At 43.1% G+C, this 17,207-nt stretch overlaps 2 protein-coding genes across 9 annotated transcripts in view; one reads left to right on the forward strand and one right to left on the reverse strand.

Moving 5' to 3' along the window:
- The window catches only part of ANKRD6 (ankyrin repeat domain 6), a 62,834-nt gene extending 60,803 nt beyond the window's left edge, over nucleotides 1-2,031 (reverse strand). For 2 of the 8 annotated variants that reach the window (XM_083433448.1, XM_083433439.1), the window contains exon 1: nucleotides 1,706-1,995. The gene's annotated coding sequence lies outside the window, so the exon portion shown is untranslated. Of the gene's footprint in view, nucleotides 1-1,705 lie in introns of all 8 variants that reach the window. The other 6 variants (XM_083433437.1, XM_083433446.1, XM_083433445.1 and 3 more) reach the window with 6 other exon arrangements.
- A 1,842-nt stretch (nucleotides 2,032-3,873) lies between these two features.
- RRAGD (Ras related GTP binding D) lies at nucleotides 3,874-17,045 on the forward strand. The gene is made up of 7 exons (XM_083433570.1): nucleotides 3,874-4,434; nucleotides 10,503-10,798; nucleotides 11,858-12,057; nucleotides 13,404-13,518; nucleotides 14,054-14,196; nucleotides 15,213-15,361; nucleotides 16,279-17,045. Exons 1-7 carry the CDS (start codon nucleotides 4,233-4,235, stop codon nucleotides 16,428-16,430), a joined length of 1,257 nt encoding a protein of 418 aa, XP_083289696.1. The 5' UTR covers nucleotides 3,874-4,232; the 3' UTR covers nucleotides 16,431-17,045.
- The last annotated feature ends 162 nt before the right edge of the window (nucleotides 17,046-17,207 follow it).

Here is a 17,207-nt window from a genome sequence, read left to right on the forward strand (position 1 = left end):
CCGCAACCCCAGAGTCACCCGCGACTGGACCTAACGGTCAGGGGTCCCTTTACCTTTACATAGCTTATTTTAAAATACTTTAATCCCATTTTTCTGCATATGTAAAAGCATAAAAGTAGCGTTTTAATTCAGTGTTTGCAATAAATTTGCAAAGTGTGTTGTAAAAGACCCAAATTATAATAATAAACTTGCTCAATGCAAGTTTTTGTTTAACAGATTCTGTCTTCATTCTTACTTGTCTCTAATGAGAACTGGTTGTGACAAGTCTACCTATAATTGGAATGAATGCAGGGTTTTTTAAAAGTATTTAAAATAAAAGAGAGAGACTGTTGGTGAATTGCATATGGTTAATTTCACAATTAAGAAACCTTCATAAACTTCCTAAAATGCAGGAGATTATTCAAAAGCAGCTTCCCAGTGCATTTATACATGGGGGCAGGAGGGAAACCATATGTGAGGCAGTCAACACCTGACAACTTACATTTGGGATACACATCATAATACCCTGCACTGAAGCACCTATAGTTTAGAGAAAGTATGTAACATGAGATGTGTTTTCTTCTTAAATAAATCAAGGTGACGGGATTCTGGAAATGAGAGGTGTTGACAGCAGGGCTTACCATGAGGCAAGCAGGGGTAGCAGACTTGGAGTGTCATTAATGAGTGAGAGACAAGAGAGAGGTGACTATTGCGTGGGCAGAATCCACCAGGAAAATTCCCTTCACAAATCGCACTGAAATGACCATGAGCTGAATATCTTGCACATGCACAGCTCCCATTTATTTCAATGAGGCTTGCAGGAGAATTACTCCTACTGTGGCCATTTAGATTTTCCACATCAAGTTTGGAGCATACCTGGCTGGACTGGACTCTCAGCTCAGCCTGGAAGGCATGATGTCTAACCTACAAGTCAACAAATGGGGAAGCCGGGCTCAGGAGCCAAAGGCAGCCATCCAGGCCTCTCTTCCTGGGCTGTGTCCCCTCAGCCACAACCCTCACTAGCTGTTGCTTTGGGTTCTCAAGTGCTTTTGTCTGGCTAGAATGAGTTCTTGGGCTGTAATTAAATTAATCTTGGTTGGATGGGGAAATGAAGAAGAGAGAGAGTAGAACCTGTAACTTTTGCATGTGTTTTAACTACAGTGCAAAGGTAAGAGACACATTTATTGACCCACTCACGTTTGCTTCTGCCCCCCCACCTGCTGTAAATTGAGACTCCTAATCTCAGGTGTGACCTGGGCCAGCTGTTGCTGCTTCTCTGATTGGCAGGGAGAAGGCAGCGGCACTCTGGCTATGCTCAGACTCCCGTCTTGCTTTTTTTCTTTGTTTGTTTTTTCTCGCCTTCCTACATAAGCCAGGGTGTGCATTGGCATAGCCAGGCAGTGTTATGGTTTAACGCTGGCTCAGACCTGAGCCCTGGAAGGTTCTGAGATTAGGAGGAGGGGCGTGAGAGGAAGAGGCAACACTTGCAGCGGCCAAACAATCACAGAAACCGGAGCTGGGGGTGGGGAGAAACAGAGAGAGAAACAGAGGAGTTCCTTACAGATAGCTCTTGTATTCATAGATTTCCCCCTCCTTCTGCTTGTTTACAAAATGTAGACACGGTGCAAGAGAAGGAGACTTGGCTGCAGAACCCTGTCTTGCATGCAGCGATAACCCTCCCCTCCCCGCTCAATGCAACGCATATATGCATATTTTAAATACCTACCTTTTCTCTTCTCTCCCAGGGCGCCCTGCTACGCACATCCCAGCTCGGCGGACGAACAAACCGTGCAAAACGATGGGCTTGTAGGAAGCGGGGAGGTGGGGGAATCTCTGCCGCTCCAGCTGCCCCTCGTAGGAGCGCTAGGCTTGGTCCTCCCTTGCTCCACCCTCGTGAAAAGGGTTTGCAAAGTTACTACGAAATCCTGCTCCAATGCACGCCGCAGGTAACTTTGCTCTCCGGCGTGGGGCGGGGGAGGCTTCTGCGTTCACCATCCGCTCCGGCATTGCCATCTAGCGGCCGCACCTGGAAACAGCCCAAAGTGAAAAAGATCTGCGGCTCAGAGAGCGGAGTCAAGAGGTCGAGATGGGCGTTGGTGAGCGACATCTAGCGGCCACGGTCCGGAATTCGTCTGACCCTCCTTGACTCGCGTGTCCTAATTTTTTTCCATCACAATATATGTCCTATGGAACATCGTGAGACTTGGTTCTCAGTAAAATAATAATAATAAAAAAAATCATGCTTAGGATCTGGCTGTTGACTTTCTGTGTAGGAAAACAGATGTGGCAAAAGGAGCAGCACAAATTTAAGAAAAAAAGAAATCACTCAGTGGTTGACTTGAATATGCAAAAAATGCTTCCACAGGTCAAACACCACTCTCCCCACCGGAACACACAGCCGGTGTTCCACTCATCCCAAAACTGGGTGAGAGTAGAGGCATTCTGCAAGGTGTTGTGGCTCATCTTCTCCACCCTAGGAGGCATTCCAGTGAGAGGGTGCATTCTGCGGGTGGCGGAAGTGGTGGTCTTGTTCATCCACCACCTGAGGCAAGTGCTTCACCCCGCTGCATCAGTGGGCTGGTTCTGCCCTCTGGTGTATGTCTGGGTCAAAAAAGCAGGCCTTGCCTATACAGTGGTACCTCGGGTTACATATGCTTCAGGTTGCAGACTCTGCTAACCCAGAAATAGTGCTTCAGGTTAAGAACTTTGCTTCAGGATGAGAACAGAAATCGTGCAGCAGCGGGAGGCCCCATTAGCTAAAGTGGTGCTTCAGGTTAAGAACAGTTTCAAGTTAAGTACAGAATGAATTAAGTACTTAACCCAAGGTACCGCTGTATTTGTTTTCAAGCGCCTGAGCTCAGTAACAGAACATATAAAGCAATATTTTTAAAGTGGTGAACCATCTGGTCATGAGGATAATGGATTTCTCCTATCGCTTACAAATCATGAGTCAACAAGCACGTTCAGAAGCAACAGATTGCTTACTGGCCACAGGATTGTGCATCCATAACTGTATAATGTAAACCAGTCACTCCGAAGCATCTTACCTGACTAAACTTGTCTGCAAATTTTTAAGGGTGCACTTTTCATCTTTACTGTCCCTGTCTTGCCAGCTTATTCAATGCCACTGCTTGAACTTGTGGATTAATACTGAGAAGACAGCGCTTTTCAAAAGACACTTTGCGGTGGGGTTCCCTGAAGGTTTCCTCAGGTAAAATCTTGCTGCCTTCTGTGAGACTTAGTGCAATCCTCTGTATGTCTACTCAGTAATAAGCCAAGCCTCACCGAGTTCAATGGGGCTTACTCCCAGGTAGAAGGGTGTGGGTATACACATGTACAGGGTGAGTCTTTTAAAAGAGGCTCCGTGGAACATTTGTACTCTGTATCCACAGGGCCTCTTTTAAAGGACTCACCCTGTATAATTGCAGCCTGCCTCCCTGGTAAGCATGCTTAGGACTGCAGTTGTATGTTAAAAAGGGGATTTTGGCGCTCAAATCTGACCAGAATACTTCACCCTGAGATGTGTTAGTAAGCTAATGGGGACATAAGTACTCTGTACATGCTCAGATACCAAATGCAAGAGGAGACAGTGATACCCATACATTTAATAGCTGTTCAAAAAAAGGACTTTTGGGAGATCCTGTCATGTCATCCCCAATTCTGCACTACTCTCGAGTCTAGTCACCACTGCAGCCGTCCCACTACATACAAAGAGCACAAACACCTAATTTTGGGGCGAGGCGGGACGGTGTGTTTTGAAACATTGTTTGAAACCCCGCGGCTTTCCTTTCGCAAATTCAACGCTGGCCCCTCCCTCCGTGTGGCATGAGAATCCTTAATATATCTATCTATATCTATTTAAAAAGTATGTGTGCGCGCGCGCGCGCGTGTTCATTGGGTAGGGCCCCTCCCTCGAGCGGCTTGTTTCTCGTTTCTCGGCGTCTACTATTATGTTACTCCGTGTGTGTGAGTGAGTGTGTGTGAGTGTGTCAGGTGACTTGGGTCACGCAGTTTCTCTCCTCTGGGAGGGACGGCAGGGCCTCGGCTGACTTTCCTTTGACAACTGCGGCGGCGGCGAGGAAGAAATACAAGGAAAGGGAGCAGCTTAGGTCAGCGTCCCAGGCGAGAGGCAGCCTCGAGGGGCGCGGGGGGGTGTCTCGTGGCGGCGGCGGCGGGGCGAGCGTGCCGCTGGGGGGCCGGCCGGCCGGGGTCTGCCTTCGGAGAAGGAGCAAGAAGCCCGGGGAGGGAGCAGGATGAGCCAGGTGCCGGGGAAGCCGAAGGAGCAGGAAGAGGACGAGGGAGAAGAGGAGGAGGAAGAGGAGGAAGATGAAGAGGAGGAGGAGGAAGACGACGACGAAGACGAGGAAGAAGACGAGATCGTGGGGCTTGCAGATTACGGGGACGGGAGTGGATCGTTTTCGGACGGCGACCCGGAGAACGGCGGGGACGGGGCGTGTAAGTAGCTCGGCGGCGGCGCCGCTGCCCCGAAGGAAAAGGGCGGCCTCGTGACTGCCAGGCCCATTGTTTTGGGGCGGAGTGAGCGGCAGAGAGAGAGGGGGGAACCCACCGGGCTGCGTGCAGGCGGCGTTCAGCGCACCCGGGAGAACTGGGGAGAGTTGCGGGGCTGGGAAAGGGGAGGGAGGAAACGGGGTTGGGTCACGGGGGTGCCCACTTTGGATAAAATATTGTTGTGAGTGACACAGGTAAGCTCCGCCCTACGTAATCGATCACAAGACGCGGGTGCACAGACACACACACCCTTTGAATGGCAATGCCTATGGACTTTGGGGAACCTCAGCCCGTGGGAGGGGGAGCAACAAACTGCACCCATAATGTTTGCCCTGCATGCCATGGGCATAGCCAAAGAGGGGGGCAGCTGCCCTCCCCATCAAGTAAAAGAATAGAAATATTTAACTGAGCAATCCCCCTCAACAATGTCCTGCCCCCCCCCCACAAAATTATTGGCTATGGCCATGCTGCACCCCCCCCCCTTCTTTCTTTCTGCCCACAGAAGCAGCAGCAGCAACCTGAGTGGCCCAAGGCATTTTGTTACCCGAGGCAATGAGGGCCAAGGTGGTGTCCCAGTTCCGACTGGGCTGGCAGATATACTGAAAGGGACTCCGCCTGCCACCACACCTGAGGGCTGCAGGAGGGCTTAGGGGGCACATCAGGCGGCTTGATACGCAGAGGCCTTCTAGAATTGTAGCGTTGGGCGGGACCACATGGATCATTCTAGTCCAACCCCCTGCAATGCTGGAATGTGTTGCCCAATGTGGGGCTCAACCCCATGACACTGAGACCCCATGACGCTGAGACTCGTGCTCTACTGACAGAGCTATTCCAGCTTCCATTACCTTGACCTCTTGACTCATCCTCCTCCCCAGTATCTGCTGCCTCACTCTGCCTAATACTGGGACCGGCCCACACCTAACCTGTTGAACTGGGTTGGGGTTTTCCCTTTGCTTTGTTTTTTGGCGAGACAGAACCAAAGTCTCGTCATGCTGCCCAAGTGAATGCTGAGTGATCCTGGATTCTTGCAGACTGCAAAGGGTCTCATACAGGCTACGTCCGTACAGCAGAATGGGGGAATTGGTGCAGATGGTGATAGTGGTTGGAGGACAGAGCTTTGTGTGCCATGAAGCTTGCATGTTAGCCTACTGCCCCTGGATGTGGTAGAAGATGGTGTCCCATTACCAGTATTGGAAGTGGAATTCAGTTGCCAAAGTCCAGTCAACGTCTGTGCTTGTCCTTTGCCTTGGGTAGCAAAATGTCCTGGACTGGTCCCGCTTATAGAAGCCTTTCATTCTCTTTGGTGTACAAGTACAACAGTTTTCAAGACACTGGCAATACAGGTGGGAATAAGGTTGTGGGGATGTGGAAGACTTCTGGGGTGGGAAAGGCTGTGCTTTGAATTGGGTAGAGTATGGAGTGAGGGCCTTGAAGGAGAGATATTAGTACAGTGGTACCTCGGGTTACAGATGCTGCAGGTTACAGACTCCACTAACCCAGAAATAGTACCTCGGGTTAAGAACTTTGCTTCAGGATGAGAACAGAAATCGCTTGGTAGTGGCGCGGCAGCAGCGGGAGGCCCCATAAGCTAAAGTGGTACCTCAGGTTAAGAACAGTTTCAGGTTAAGAACGGACCTCCAGAACTAAGTTCTTAACCTGAGGTACCACTCTAAACATAAACGTTCAGAGGTACTTGATGTCTCAGGGCTAACATTTGGAATAGGGTAAGAGTTTTGGGGCAGAGGAGGGAATTTGGGGGGTGGTATCAGGTTTGGGACGTGGGTGGCACTGTGGTCTAAACCACTGAGCCTTGGGTTTGCTGATCAAAAGGTCGGCGGTTTGAATCCCTGCGACAGGGTGAGCTCCCGTTGTTTGGTCCCAGCTCCTGCTAACCTAGCAGTTCAAAAGCACACCCAAAAGTGCAAGTAGATTAGTAGTACCGCTCCGGCAGGAAGGTAAATGGCGTTTCTGTGCGCTGCTCTGGTGTCAGTGTTCCATTGCGCCAGAAGCGGCTTAGTCATGCTGGCCACATGACCCAGAAAAACTGTTTGCGGAGCAGACAAATGCCGGCTCCCTCGGCCTATAAAGTGAGATGAGTGCCGCAACCCCAGAGTCGTTCACAACTGGACTTAACTGTCAGGGGTCCCTTTACCTTTTATCAGGTTTGGGAGTTGGAGACATTAGTTTAGGAATGGGGTTAGAATTTGGAGCATGAATGGGTGGTGCTAGGAATGAGATGGGTTGGAAGAGAAGCAAGCCTTCCTGGAGTTTGACTACAGAGATTTGGAACACACGACTAGACTGAAAGAGAGGTGTGATTATGGCATTAGTCACTGAGGTGGGGTGTGCTGGAGCTTACAGTAATTTCAGTGGAGAAATGAAACGGACAGCGAGAGATGTATTTTATCTTTAGGATGGCACCTGACAATGAGAAATCTGTTGGGAGGATTAGATTTGGGAGGGGATAGATTTCTCGTGCTTTTTATAGAAATATTTTTGTATATCACTTCAGAAAGTTTGGAGCACTTTACATTCATTATCTTGGTAAGCGTTGGGTGAGACTTGCTAAAGCCATCTTGTAGTTAGAGAGATTTGAGCTACATATACACATAAATCCTGGCAGGTGTAGTTTACCCCCTCACAGAGCTACAGTTCTCGGCAACATTAACAAACTAAAGTTCCCAGGATTCTTGGGGTGGTGGTGGATGTGTTTAAATGTATGTTGTGTATGCAGCCCCAAACTAGGAGTCTCCTGGCTTACAGCACAAACACTTAAAGCACTAATGGTACTGCAGCTTTATGCATGGTTCTTTTTTGCTGCATAAATATAAAGGTGCACCATATTTAATGTGAGCCAGGGTCTAGTTTATGGGGGGGGGGCGTTACTCCCCCATCCCATCTAGTTTATGTTTTCAATATCATGGTGTAGGTCCCACCCAGAAAATTGTAAGTAGCCATTGAGGGCCTCAACATATGCAGCTTTTACCTTGCTACTGAATGTCCACCTCTAGCTTATGCATACCTGAGATCAGGATGAAAGGGGATTTCGGGTCCAAAGGTACAACCTGAAGTGCCGCATGACACCTAGCATTGTTTTTCCAAAGGAAATTAAGTATGAGATGGGATGTAAGAAAGAGGAATAAGTAGCTGATTGGCTAGAGTCAGATCTAACTCTGTATTTTATTGTTTATTACATTTATAGACTGCCCCGTTGGCCAAGTCCTCTGACAGCTTGAAAAAATAAATCAAATAGAAAAATACGATTGTTTAAATAATACAATCTAGCATATGTAACGCAGAAGCCAGCACCAAAAATACAGAAAAGCAGACCAATATAAAAATATCATTAAAACTTTCTTTGTAGACAGTTTTATGGATCTAGACTTTGTGTCCAAATAATAAGTGAGCATTTGGGGAGAGGAACAAGTAGGCACTTAGAGTACTGTCTGCTGTGGCTGTCTTGTTGTGGGGAAGAACAGGAAAAGAAGAAGAGGGAGAAAACAGAGGGGGGGAGGGGAGGAGGTGTCCAGGCATGTGACAGACAGTGGAATACGGTAGGTAGAGAGCATTGGGAGAGCATGGAAATAAAAACATAAGTGGCTGCGCAGCTGATTGTATGGGTTGCTTCAGAAGTGAATTGTAGATGGTATAAAGCTGGGAGGAAACTTATGTAGACGAGCAATGGGATGAAACGTCAATGAGAAACTAAAGGAAAGAAAAACTAAGTTCACTGAGTTGGGGGAGGGGAAATAAGCTGGAGACGGGAGGTTGGGTTCAGCCTGTGTTTTAAGAGCAGAGGGAGAAAACTATCCTAATAAATGTGTCAAACTCTTGAAACAGTATCTGGAGGGAGGGATAAGCTTTAATAAAGTACTTCCTATTGGTATTTGTGGTACAGATATCCAGTGTCTCTTACAAATTGCACGTGTTCTACTGATGCAAACTTGGAGATCTAAGGAAATAAGGAAGGCAGACTTCAGGCCCATAAAAGGCAACAGCTGTAGAGGGCTCAGTGTTTAGAGCTCCTTTGCAGCTGTGAATGTCAGTTCCCTTATTACCAGGCTCTGCTCCAGGGTCTGCCTGCATATTTTTGATGACATTGTGTGCACTGATGTGATGGTATAGAAAGGGTATTTTTATAAACCCTTTTTTCCTGCTAATGGGTTAACCATGGTTACCTACATTTTTGTGTTAAAAAGAATAGGCTGTTCTGCCACCTGTTGCTTTGTGCATAACACAAACTGTTTTCCTTTTTGGCTACATTTTCTTCTGTTTTACAGAGCTGGGAAAAGATAGAAAATTGCTTTAGACTCTAGGATTTCTTGAGGGAAGCGTTAGATTTATGTTTCAAAGTGTCCTTTTGACATTAATCCATAGAAAGCATTGTTGGTATTTTGTGCAAAGGAGTTTATACTTCTATAGAGTCTGTATAGTTCTCACACACACACACACACACACACACTTGACAATCTGTGGATTTATAAGCAAAGCAGCTTTTCCAGTGACACTACTTTAAGGAGCACTTGTTCTAGTAAGAGTGCTCTTTTTTCCTTCAAAGAAAAGGGAATGTGACAAATATTACTTGCAGTGTAATGGCCTCTGAAATAGGTGTTCTTCTCCAAAATGAATATTCTTCTCCATCAGAGGTCTTCTCCCATGATTCAGTGAGCATATGTGCCATCTCATGTTTCACAGCTCCCTTTCAGAACTGATCTGGATGTACAGAAATAGCACATGGTACTGTTCTTTCTGGGTTATACTCCTACAGACTGCAGGTGGTAGAAAGGTTTGAATATTTGAATGCTGCACCATATAAGGCAGGGATAAGGGAAGCTGTGGCCAGGGCTGGCCCAGGACATTTTAGCACCTAAAATGAACCACAAAATTGTGCCCCTCCCCACCAGGGAAGAAGCGGGGAGTGAAGACCTACATCAGGAACAAGGCAGGGAATTAAGATCTACATTGCTGTGGCTCTCCTGATGTTGAATTCCAACACCAACATCTTAAACAAAAGATTACATTTACTAGAAGGCCATGGTAACTAAAGAAAAAAATTAAAAGATTTTTTACTTAATTATTGAAAAAATACAGTGGTAAGGGATTTCTTACTACCGTATCTAGTCTTGCATTCCAATACAATAATACAACCTTATTAATTTTCAAAAAGATTTAAATTAAGTACTGCATATTTGAATCATAACACCCATGTTAGTTTACTTGAGGAAGCTATGCTGCTCCATTTTACATATTTGTTTGGGTATTTGGGAGCTCTTACAGTATATAGCATTAATTATTCCAGATGTCACATACAGCAATGCATATTTTTCTTTGGTCACTGTCCATTTCAATATACCTGAAATACTTTTATTTACTTATTTTGAATATTTTTGTACCAGCCTTCCTCGAAACCCCCAATACAGGTGCCTTTCTGAGATAACTAAGAAAGTGTGAGAGGGTATAATAGAGAAAACAAAAAGCTGCAACTTGTATTCTTGGAAGAAAAGGCTGCATTTAATATTTTTTACTTCCTTTCACTATCATACTAACCACCCAGAACAAAAATAGTCAAAAACAATAAGTCTCAATGCTTTCACGTTTTCCCTCACCAGTCAGTCAACTAAAGTTTTAATAGATTGATTGATTATTAAGTAATAAAACTAGCAATCCTGTGATTGTAACAGCTTACAATATGCAATACTAATTCTGAGGGTCTTCTGCATTTTTCACCATCAGTAGCTTACGTTATTCTTTAAGGGAGGTGAGTTGTCTTTTGAACCAGCAGGTGTTGCTGGCAAAATATCTGGTGGGTAGGGTGAAGGGGAAATGCAGAGGTTAATTAGTCATTAGATCAGTCAACTAAAGCTTGATCTCTTTGGCATTGGAAAGGAAGGAATCCTAAAACGGTAGGATTGGGGAGTAAAATCAGTTGAAATTGTGTTAGAATTTGGTTGCAAATAAACACCTGTTTTTATTGTTGTTGTTATTTTTGCAAATAATGTTTTCTTTTTATTCAGTTCTAGATTTCAATGAGCCCTTTAGCACTGAAGTCAAGCCAAGAATTCTGCTAATGGGACTGAGAAGAAGTGGAAAGTCTTCGATTCAGAAAGTTGTGTTTCATAAAATGTCACCGAATGAAACCCTTTTCTTGGAGAGCACTAATAAGATTTGCAGGGAGGATGTTTCCAACAGCTCCTTTGTTAACTTTCAGATATGGGACTTTCCTGGGCAAATTGACTTTTTTGACCCTACCTTTGACTATGAGATGATTTTCCGAGGCACCGGAGCACTGATATTTGTTATTGATTCTCAGGTAAGGAAAGGATTTGGGTTATGATCTTAGCTTAGACCAAATACCCTAAATTTGCACACACAAACATCACCCAACAGTAGAATGGATGGTAAAAAGTAGAGATGTGAAGAGCCATAAAAATACCTTTCTCACACACCCCATTCCCAATTTTTCTGATATTTCTCTTTGGGCCTTCACATCTCCAATAAGAATAGCAACACACAATGTGATTGACTCTCTCGTTAGTACAGGCAAGATCCAGAGAATGACGAGCAGGATTTCCCTTCTGAGGCAGAGTTTTCCTCTGTCCCCCTTCACACTATAGCCCCTTGCTCACACACCTCAAAAGCTGATTCTGAGGGACCCTGTGGAGTAGTGTGATATGTATTATAGGGGCCTACATCCAAGTGATTTGGCAAAAACCAGATCTCCCTCGCCCACACAAGCATGAGTGGAAGGGCAGCTCCATCGATCCTGCCCTGAGTTCTCATTGTTATAGTGTAAATATTGTTATTTTAGCTTTCCTTGTTATGTACATGTAGACTTCATCATGACATTAGACCTAGTATGCTTTTTGCACCTCTATGTATTATCTGAAACACTAATACATGTAGTAGAATTGAAATTTTTATAAGAGTTAACTCATACTAAAACAATGCTTGAGATTTATGAATGAAGCATGCGAAACTAACACAGAATGGAAATGGGATGATCCCTCATGCCTAGTTAAAACTACCATCACAAAAGTGTCCTATTTCTTAGTGAACACTACACAGAAGGAACTAGTGTAGTGAACACTACACAGAAGGAACAAGCAAGTGACCTGTACTTGTTAAAACAGCTGCTTTAATAAGGGAAGGTGAAAGAGACAGGCAGGAAAAACAAGATTCAAAATGTAGGAGTGTTGTTAAGATTTAGTGCTTGATAACTCGCTGAAGTGCTTTCACCTTGTGATTTTTGTTTATGAAGATGTAAAAAACCTCACCCTTTAAAAACTTGAGAAGTAAAGTTTAAACACTTTAATTCCTAATTGGATTTACAAAAGCAAAGCATTTATCCAGTTTATTTTTTGGTTTGTAGGATGACTATATGGAAGCTTTGGCAAGATTGCATCTCACTGTGACAAGAGCATATAAAGTGAATCCAGACATAAACTTTGAAATATTTATCCACAAAGTAGATGGTTTGTCTGATGATCACAAGATTGAAACACAGAGAGACATTCATCAGAGGGCAAATGATGACCTTGCAGATGCTGGGCTGGAAAAAATCCACTTGAGGTGAGGAGAGCAAAACAATTGATAAAGCCTTCTTTGGGGACAGGGGAGAATGAAAAAAGCAGTATGCCTCACATATTGAACAAGCACATGTGCCACCTTTTTGTAAAATCTTAGGGGGAAAGGGGTGACACAGCAGTGGTATGGCCAACTGAGAGTTGCAGTGGTCAAATAATTAGAAATCACGAGCTTTTTAGGCTGGAGTTCAGCATTATGCCCAAAATTGACTAATGCTCAGCTTTAAAATGAATACTCAATAATTGACATGGGAAAATAATATATTTGGTTGTATGTACTACCTGAATCCTGAAAACTGTTAACAGCATAGTCAAACTATATCCCTTGATGCTTAGGGCCCAAATACAGCCCTCCAGAATTCCCTGTCTGGCCCTAAAGTCTCTTCTCTAGGCCACACCCCACAATGACCCTGCTCTGCATTTCTGGCTACAGTGTCCCTTCTTCCTTGCCTGGATGGAAGGCAGAGTGGGGTGTATAGAAACCAGCCTATGGCGGAAACATAATGCTTACAGCCGTTAATCTACCCACACTTGCCTCAGGGCCCTCCCACCATTAGCATGTGGCCCCTGACAGGTTTCCAAAAAGAGAACCCGGCCCTCATGCTGAATAAGATTCCCCACCCTGGCTTAAGAGATAAACTTGTTGAGGATATAATTTACCGTTTACTCAAGTAATACACAAGATGGCATAGTCGTTAAATAGTAGGCAGATGGCACTTTAACCCTATTTCTTGTAAGAGCATCCCTTTAGAAGATTCCACAAACAGGGAGGAATGAGAGCCCTGTTATGGCTAACCTCACAAGGATACCAGCTTCAGTTATCACATTTTACAATTCGCCAAGTGGAGGCCTGTGCTTTTGCCAGGGTTGGCGGAGGGGTGGGGTGTGCAATTTGAACATGACTTCAGCATGTAGCAAATGGTAAAAATAGGCACACTCATCAGAACTGCTAGATTATGCTTGGGTGAGGAGCAAATGGAAATACAGGTGTGGTGATAAGAGACTGTTCACTGAAACATCATGTGTCAGATCACCCATCAAAAGAAGTTTCCTTATGAGTTTTTACACCAGGAGTGCATGCAGATGTATAATGGATTATTTTTACTTGCTGAATTTTCCACAGTAAGGGGAAATCCCAATTAAATAAAGCCTGAGCTGGCATTTTGATGATGGCAGTGCGGGCAGGGGGTGGGGCAGGGGAACTTGCATGCATGGGCAGCCCTAATTCCACAAACTCCTGTCTGGAAGTGCTATAACGCCTCATTTCTGTCTACAAACTTTCCAGAGCTGCTCATTTCAGAGAGATACACTGATGTCTGTTTCCTTTTCCAGCTTTTATTTAACAAGCATATACGACCATTCAATATTTGAAGCGTTTAGCAAAGTGGTACAGAAATTGATCCCCCAGCTCCCAACACTGGAGAACTTGCTTAACATCTTTATCTCGGTAAATAGTTGTTGTTCTTTTGCATATGCATTTCCTGAGCCTTTGTATATTTTCTTGCAAAACACTTTTTGTTTGTTTTTAATTTCATTTTTGTGTTATGTGTTGTTGTAGGATACTTGGTATATGAAAATAAATGCCAATAAAAACTGTTCAGTGAAGTGGAATTACTTTGCAAACACTAGCTTGCTTGTAAACAACAATTCATTTCAAACTTTTGCTAGAATGTAACTTAGGTCTCTATGATTCGTGTTACAAGCTCATATATTTATCAGAACTGTATCCACTGTTCTGATGCACTGTTCAGCATAGCTTGGTGTTAGGATTGCAGCTCAAACACCAAGTTATACATTCAGTGGGACACAGCAATGTGAGTTCTGTTGGTCTGTGCCCAAGAATTACACTAAGACTATTTTTATATTTTCATATTTCATATTTCACCAGCTTTTCTTTTCTCTTGCGCACTGACAGCATCATCTTTATTGTCTAAAGACTTGGTTCCTTCAGTGAAATCTATATTCTCCCTGTTTCCTTGTAGAATTCTGGAATTGAGAAAGCCTTTCTCTTTGATGTAGTCAGTAAAATTTATATTGCAACAGACAGTACCCCAGTGGACATGCAGACTTATGAGCTCAGCTGTGATATGATAGATGTTGTCATTGACATCTCCTGCATTTATGGGTGAGTAAAGAAACAACAACGAAAAGTACTCTTACGACATCCTTTGTGCTTGTCTGTCTTGGGCAACCTATAAGGCTTAAAGTCACGTAACAATTAAAATGCAAATGGAGTAGTAATAAGATTAGGAGGTTTTTCTTTCATATGCTGTAACGATCTTCTAGCTTGCTGTTATTTCAGGATAGAAAAAACCTTTAATTGCAAAAGCACACACTGTGTGTGTGAGAGAGAGAAAGGTCATCAAAGTTATGTGTGTGTGTAGATAAAAGTGATTTTGAAACTCTAAAGCTTTTACAACTGATAGAGCAGAATAGGCTGGGGTGCAGAAAAGATTAAGTGAATTCGCCTTAGTCTTGTTTAATCTACAGCACTTTTTAACTAAAAACCAAGGGTCTTCCAACAGGAGCCAGTTAGCTGATGTAACTGGGGGGTACTTGTGTATACAAAATATTATAGATCAGAGATTCTAGTATCAGCTCCTAAAATGTACCACGAGTTCTACACAAAGGCCTGGTCACTAGAAGGGCAGCATTGTAATTTTCATGTAAATAAAATCAGTGATAATTTCACTGATGCTGAGACATAAGCGACTTTATCCCTGGCAAGCCATCAAATACATGGCAGGATTTTTTATTTTTTTTAACTGCAAATTTTCAAACAGCCTAGGATTGAAAATAGAGCTGGAATAAGATATTTACACGCTAGATCAGGGAATATCAACATAGCACCCAAAGGTGCATGTGAACCCAAAGGGTCTTCTTCCTCTGCTGAATTAAGACTTGAAAGAAGCATTTGATGGAATGGGTTGTGGTGTGTGCTTGATTAGGGGAGAGGGTCTGCCCACAAGAGTTTTTCCAGCTTGTAAATGTTACCATGGGCCTAAAAAGCTTGGCAATATCTGCCTCAAACATATTTTGCTTTAAATAGACTTGAAAGCAGAAATAAAAACGTATTCATTCAAGCAGATAAAATCACAGCATTTATCTTCTCCCCAACATCCCCTGTGTCTTGCTGTTCAGGCTCAAAGCAGATGGAGCAGGAACTCCTTACGACAAAGAATCAACAGCAATAATAAAACTGAACAACACAACAGTCCTTTATTTAAAGGAAGTGACAAAGTTTCTGGCGCTAGTTTGCTTTGTCAGAGAAGAAAGCTTTGAGAGAAAAGGTATTGAACTTCATTTTGAAAGTTTAAAAATCCTTCAGAATCTTGTTCCCAATTAATAATTAAATATTTGTCTTGGTGATTCCGTATGTACAAGCTGTGACAAAAATATAGTAAAGAATGCAGAGGGTGTGGAGGTATTACAGCTGATCATTGGGCTGGCTATAGCCTCTGTTAAAGTTGCTGGAGCCATGTATTCATGTTGTTACATTATATATCTGGTCATTTTCAGTTCAGGTTAAGAACAGTTTCAGGTTAAGAACAGACCTCCAGAACTAATTAAGTTCTTAACCCGAGGTACCACTGTATATTCACTTCTCATTCTACTCCTATATTTTCCTATCATCCTCTAAATACACAAGTACGCACAAGAGTTTCCACTTAAGCAGCAGTAACTTCCTTGCCTTTTGTTTTTGTAAACTTACTGCATCATACTTACTCTCCAAATGCTGTGGGGAATGTATGCATAGAATAACTTAGTCTTCATGACTTCAGTCTAACATAGAGAGGTATTTCAACTTAAAATATATTTCATAAAACTTCATTATTTTGTGGCTTCAGTGTCACATGACTTCTGAATCCCTGGGAAAAACAAAGAGCTAACACAGCAGATTCAAACCACTTAAAATATATACCCTCTTCACTTAGGGAAGTGAGAGAGCTTTATAGCATTAACTTTGAGTAAGGTTACTGCTTAGTGCTTAAATCCAAACATTGCAATGGTGTATTTTAAAATAATGTGTAGTTCTTGGTAAATTGTACATAAATTTCTGTAGTCGTTTACAGCTTTTCTTACATTGTTGCATTTAAGAGAGAAATCTGATTTTAGCCCTTTACTTTTAGTACATACCACAGAAAAGAGTTTACGTAATTGTTGCTATGGCAGTTTGAGTATGGAACATTTCTGTTCTTTTCTTTAGGACTAATAGACTACAACTTCCACTGTTTCCGTAAGGCCATACATGAAGTATTTGAAGTGAGAATGAAAGCGGTGAAAGCTCGGAAGAATCAAAACCAAATTCAGAAGACCAAGAGGGCCACTCCTAATGGCACCCCTAGAATGCCAGTGTAGCCGAACTGTGTGAACCACTGTTAACTTGTAAAACTTCTTATTTCTTGTAATGGTTTCATCAAGTTCCATAGCTGGAAGATGAAAGGGACTGCTGTACTAGTGGCATGGATTTTACCACACTAGCCTCCTGCCAAAACACTGTTTATCTTATCCAGTTGTTCATATTAAGAAGTATCTGTAACAGAACTTTTCTGCACTTTTGTCATGTTTCTTGATGGAAATGAACTTTTGATAAACCCATTTGTGTTTTATTTAAAATGACACTTTTTATGTGTGAACTTGGGTAGGATATGTATGGTTAGTTTCTCTATATGCTGCAAACAAATGAGTAATACAATCAAGAAAAAATGGTAAGATACCTTTTTACAAATTTGTGGGAGTTTAATATTCATGCCAGTTATATATATAACTTGTAAATTGAAGTTTTATTTTGAAATACAGTAGCAATAAAAATATTTCCTGGGAGTCCTTTATTGGTACATGAAAAGTTTTGTAAAAATAGGCTTTGAGCTAAATATCTCCCAAATGTCTCCATAATCCTGGCAAACCCATTTTGTTCTTATAATGATGATTACCTCTACAACTTTCTATAAAGAGACCTATTTTGTAACAGTTGCATGTTGTGTTTGGGTTTGTTTTTTTAAATACACTTGCAGCAACAGGAGAAATTCTATGCAGTTATGGTGGAAACAAGCAGGGACCAGCAATCACAGGGTGCAGAAGAGGAAGGAGACTGTTCATCTTCTAACCACCCCCATTACCAGGAGAGGAATTCCC

The sequence above is a fragment of the Podarcis tiliguerta genome (genome assembly GCF_965153285.1).
Source record: "Podarcis tiliguerta genome assembly, chromosome: 3".
Lineage (NCBI taxonomy): Eukaryota > Metazoa > Chordata > Lepidosauria > Squamata > Lacertidae > Podarcis > Podarcis tiliguerta.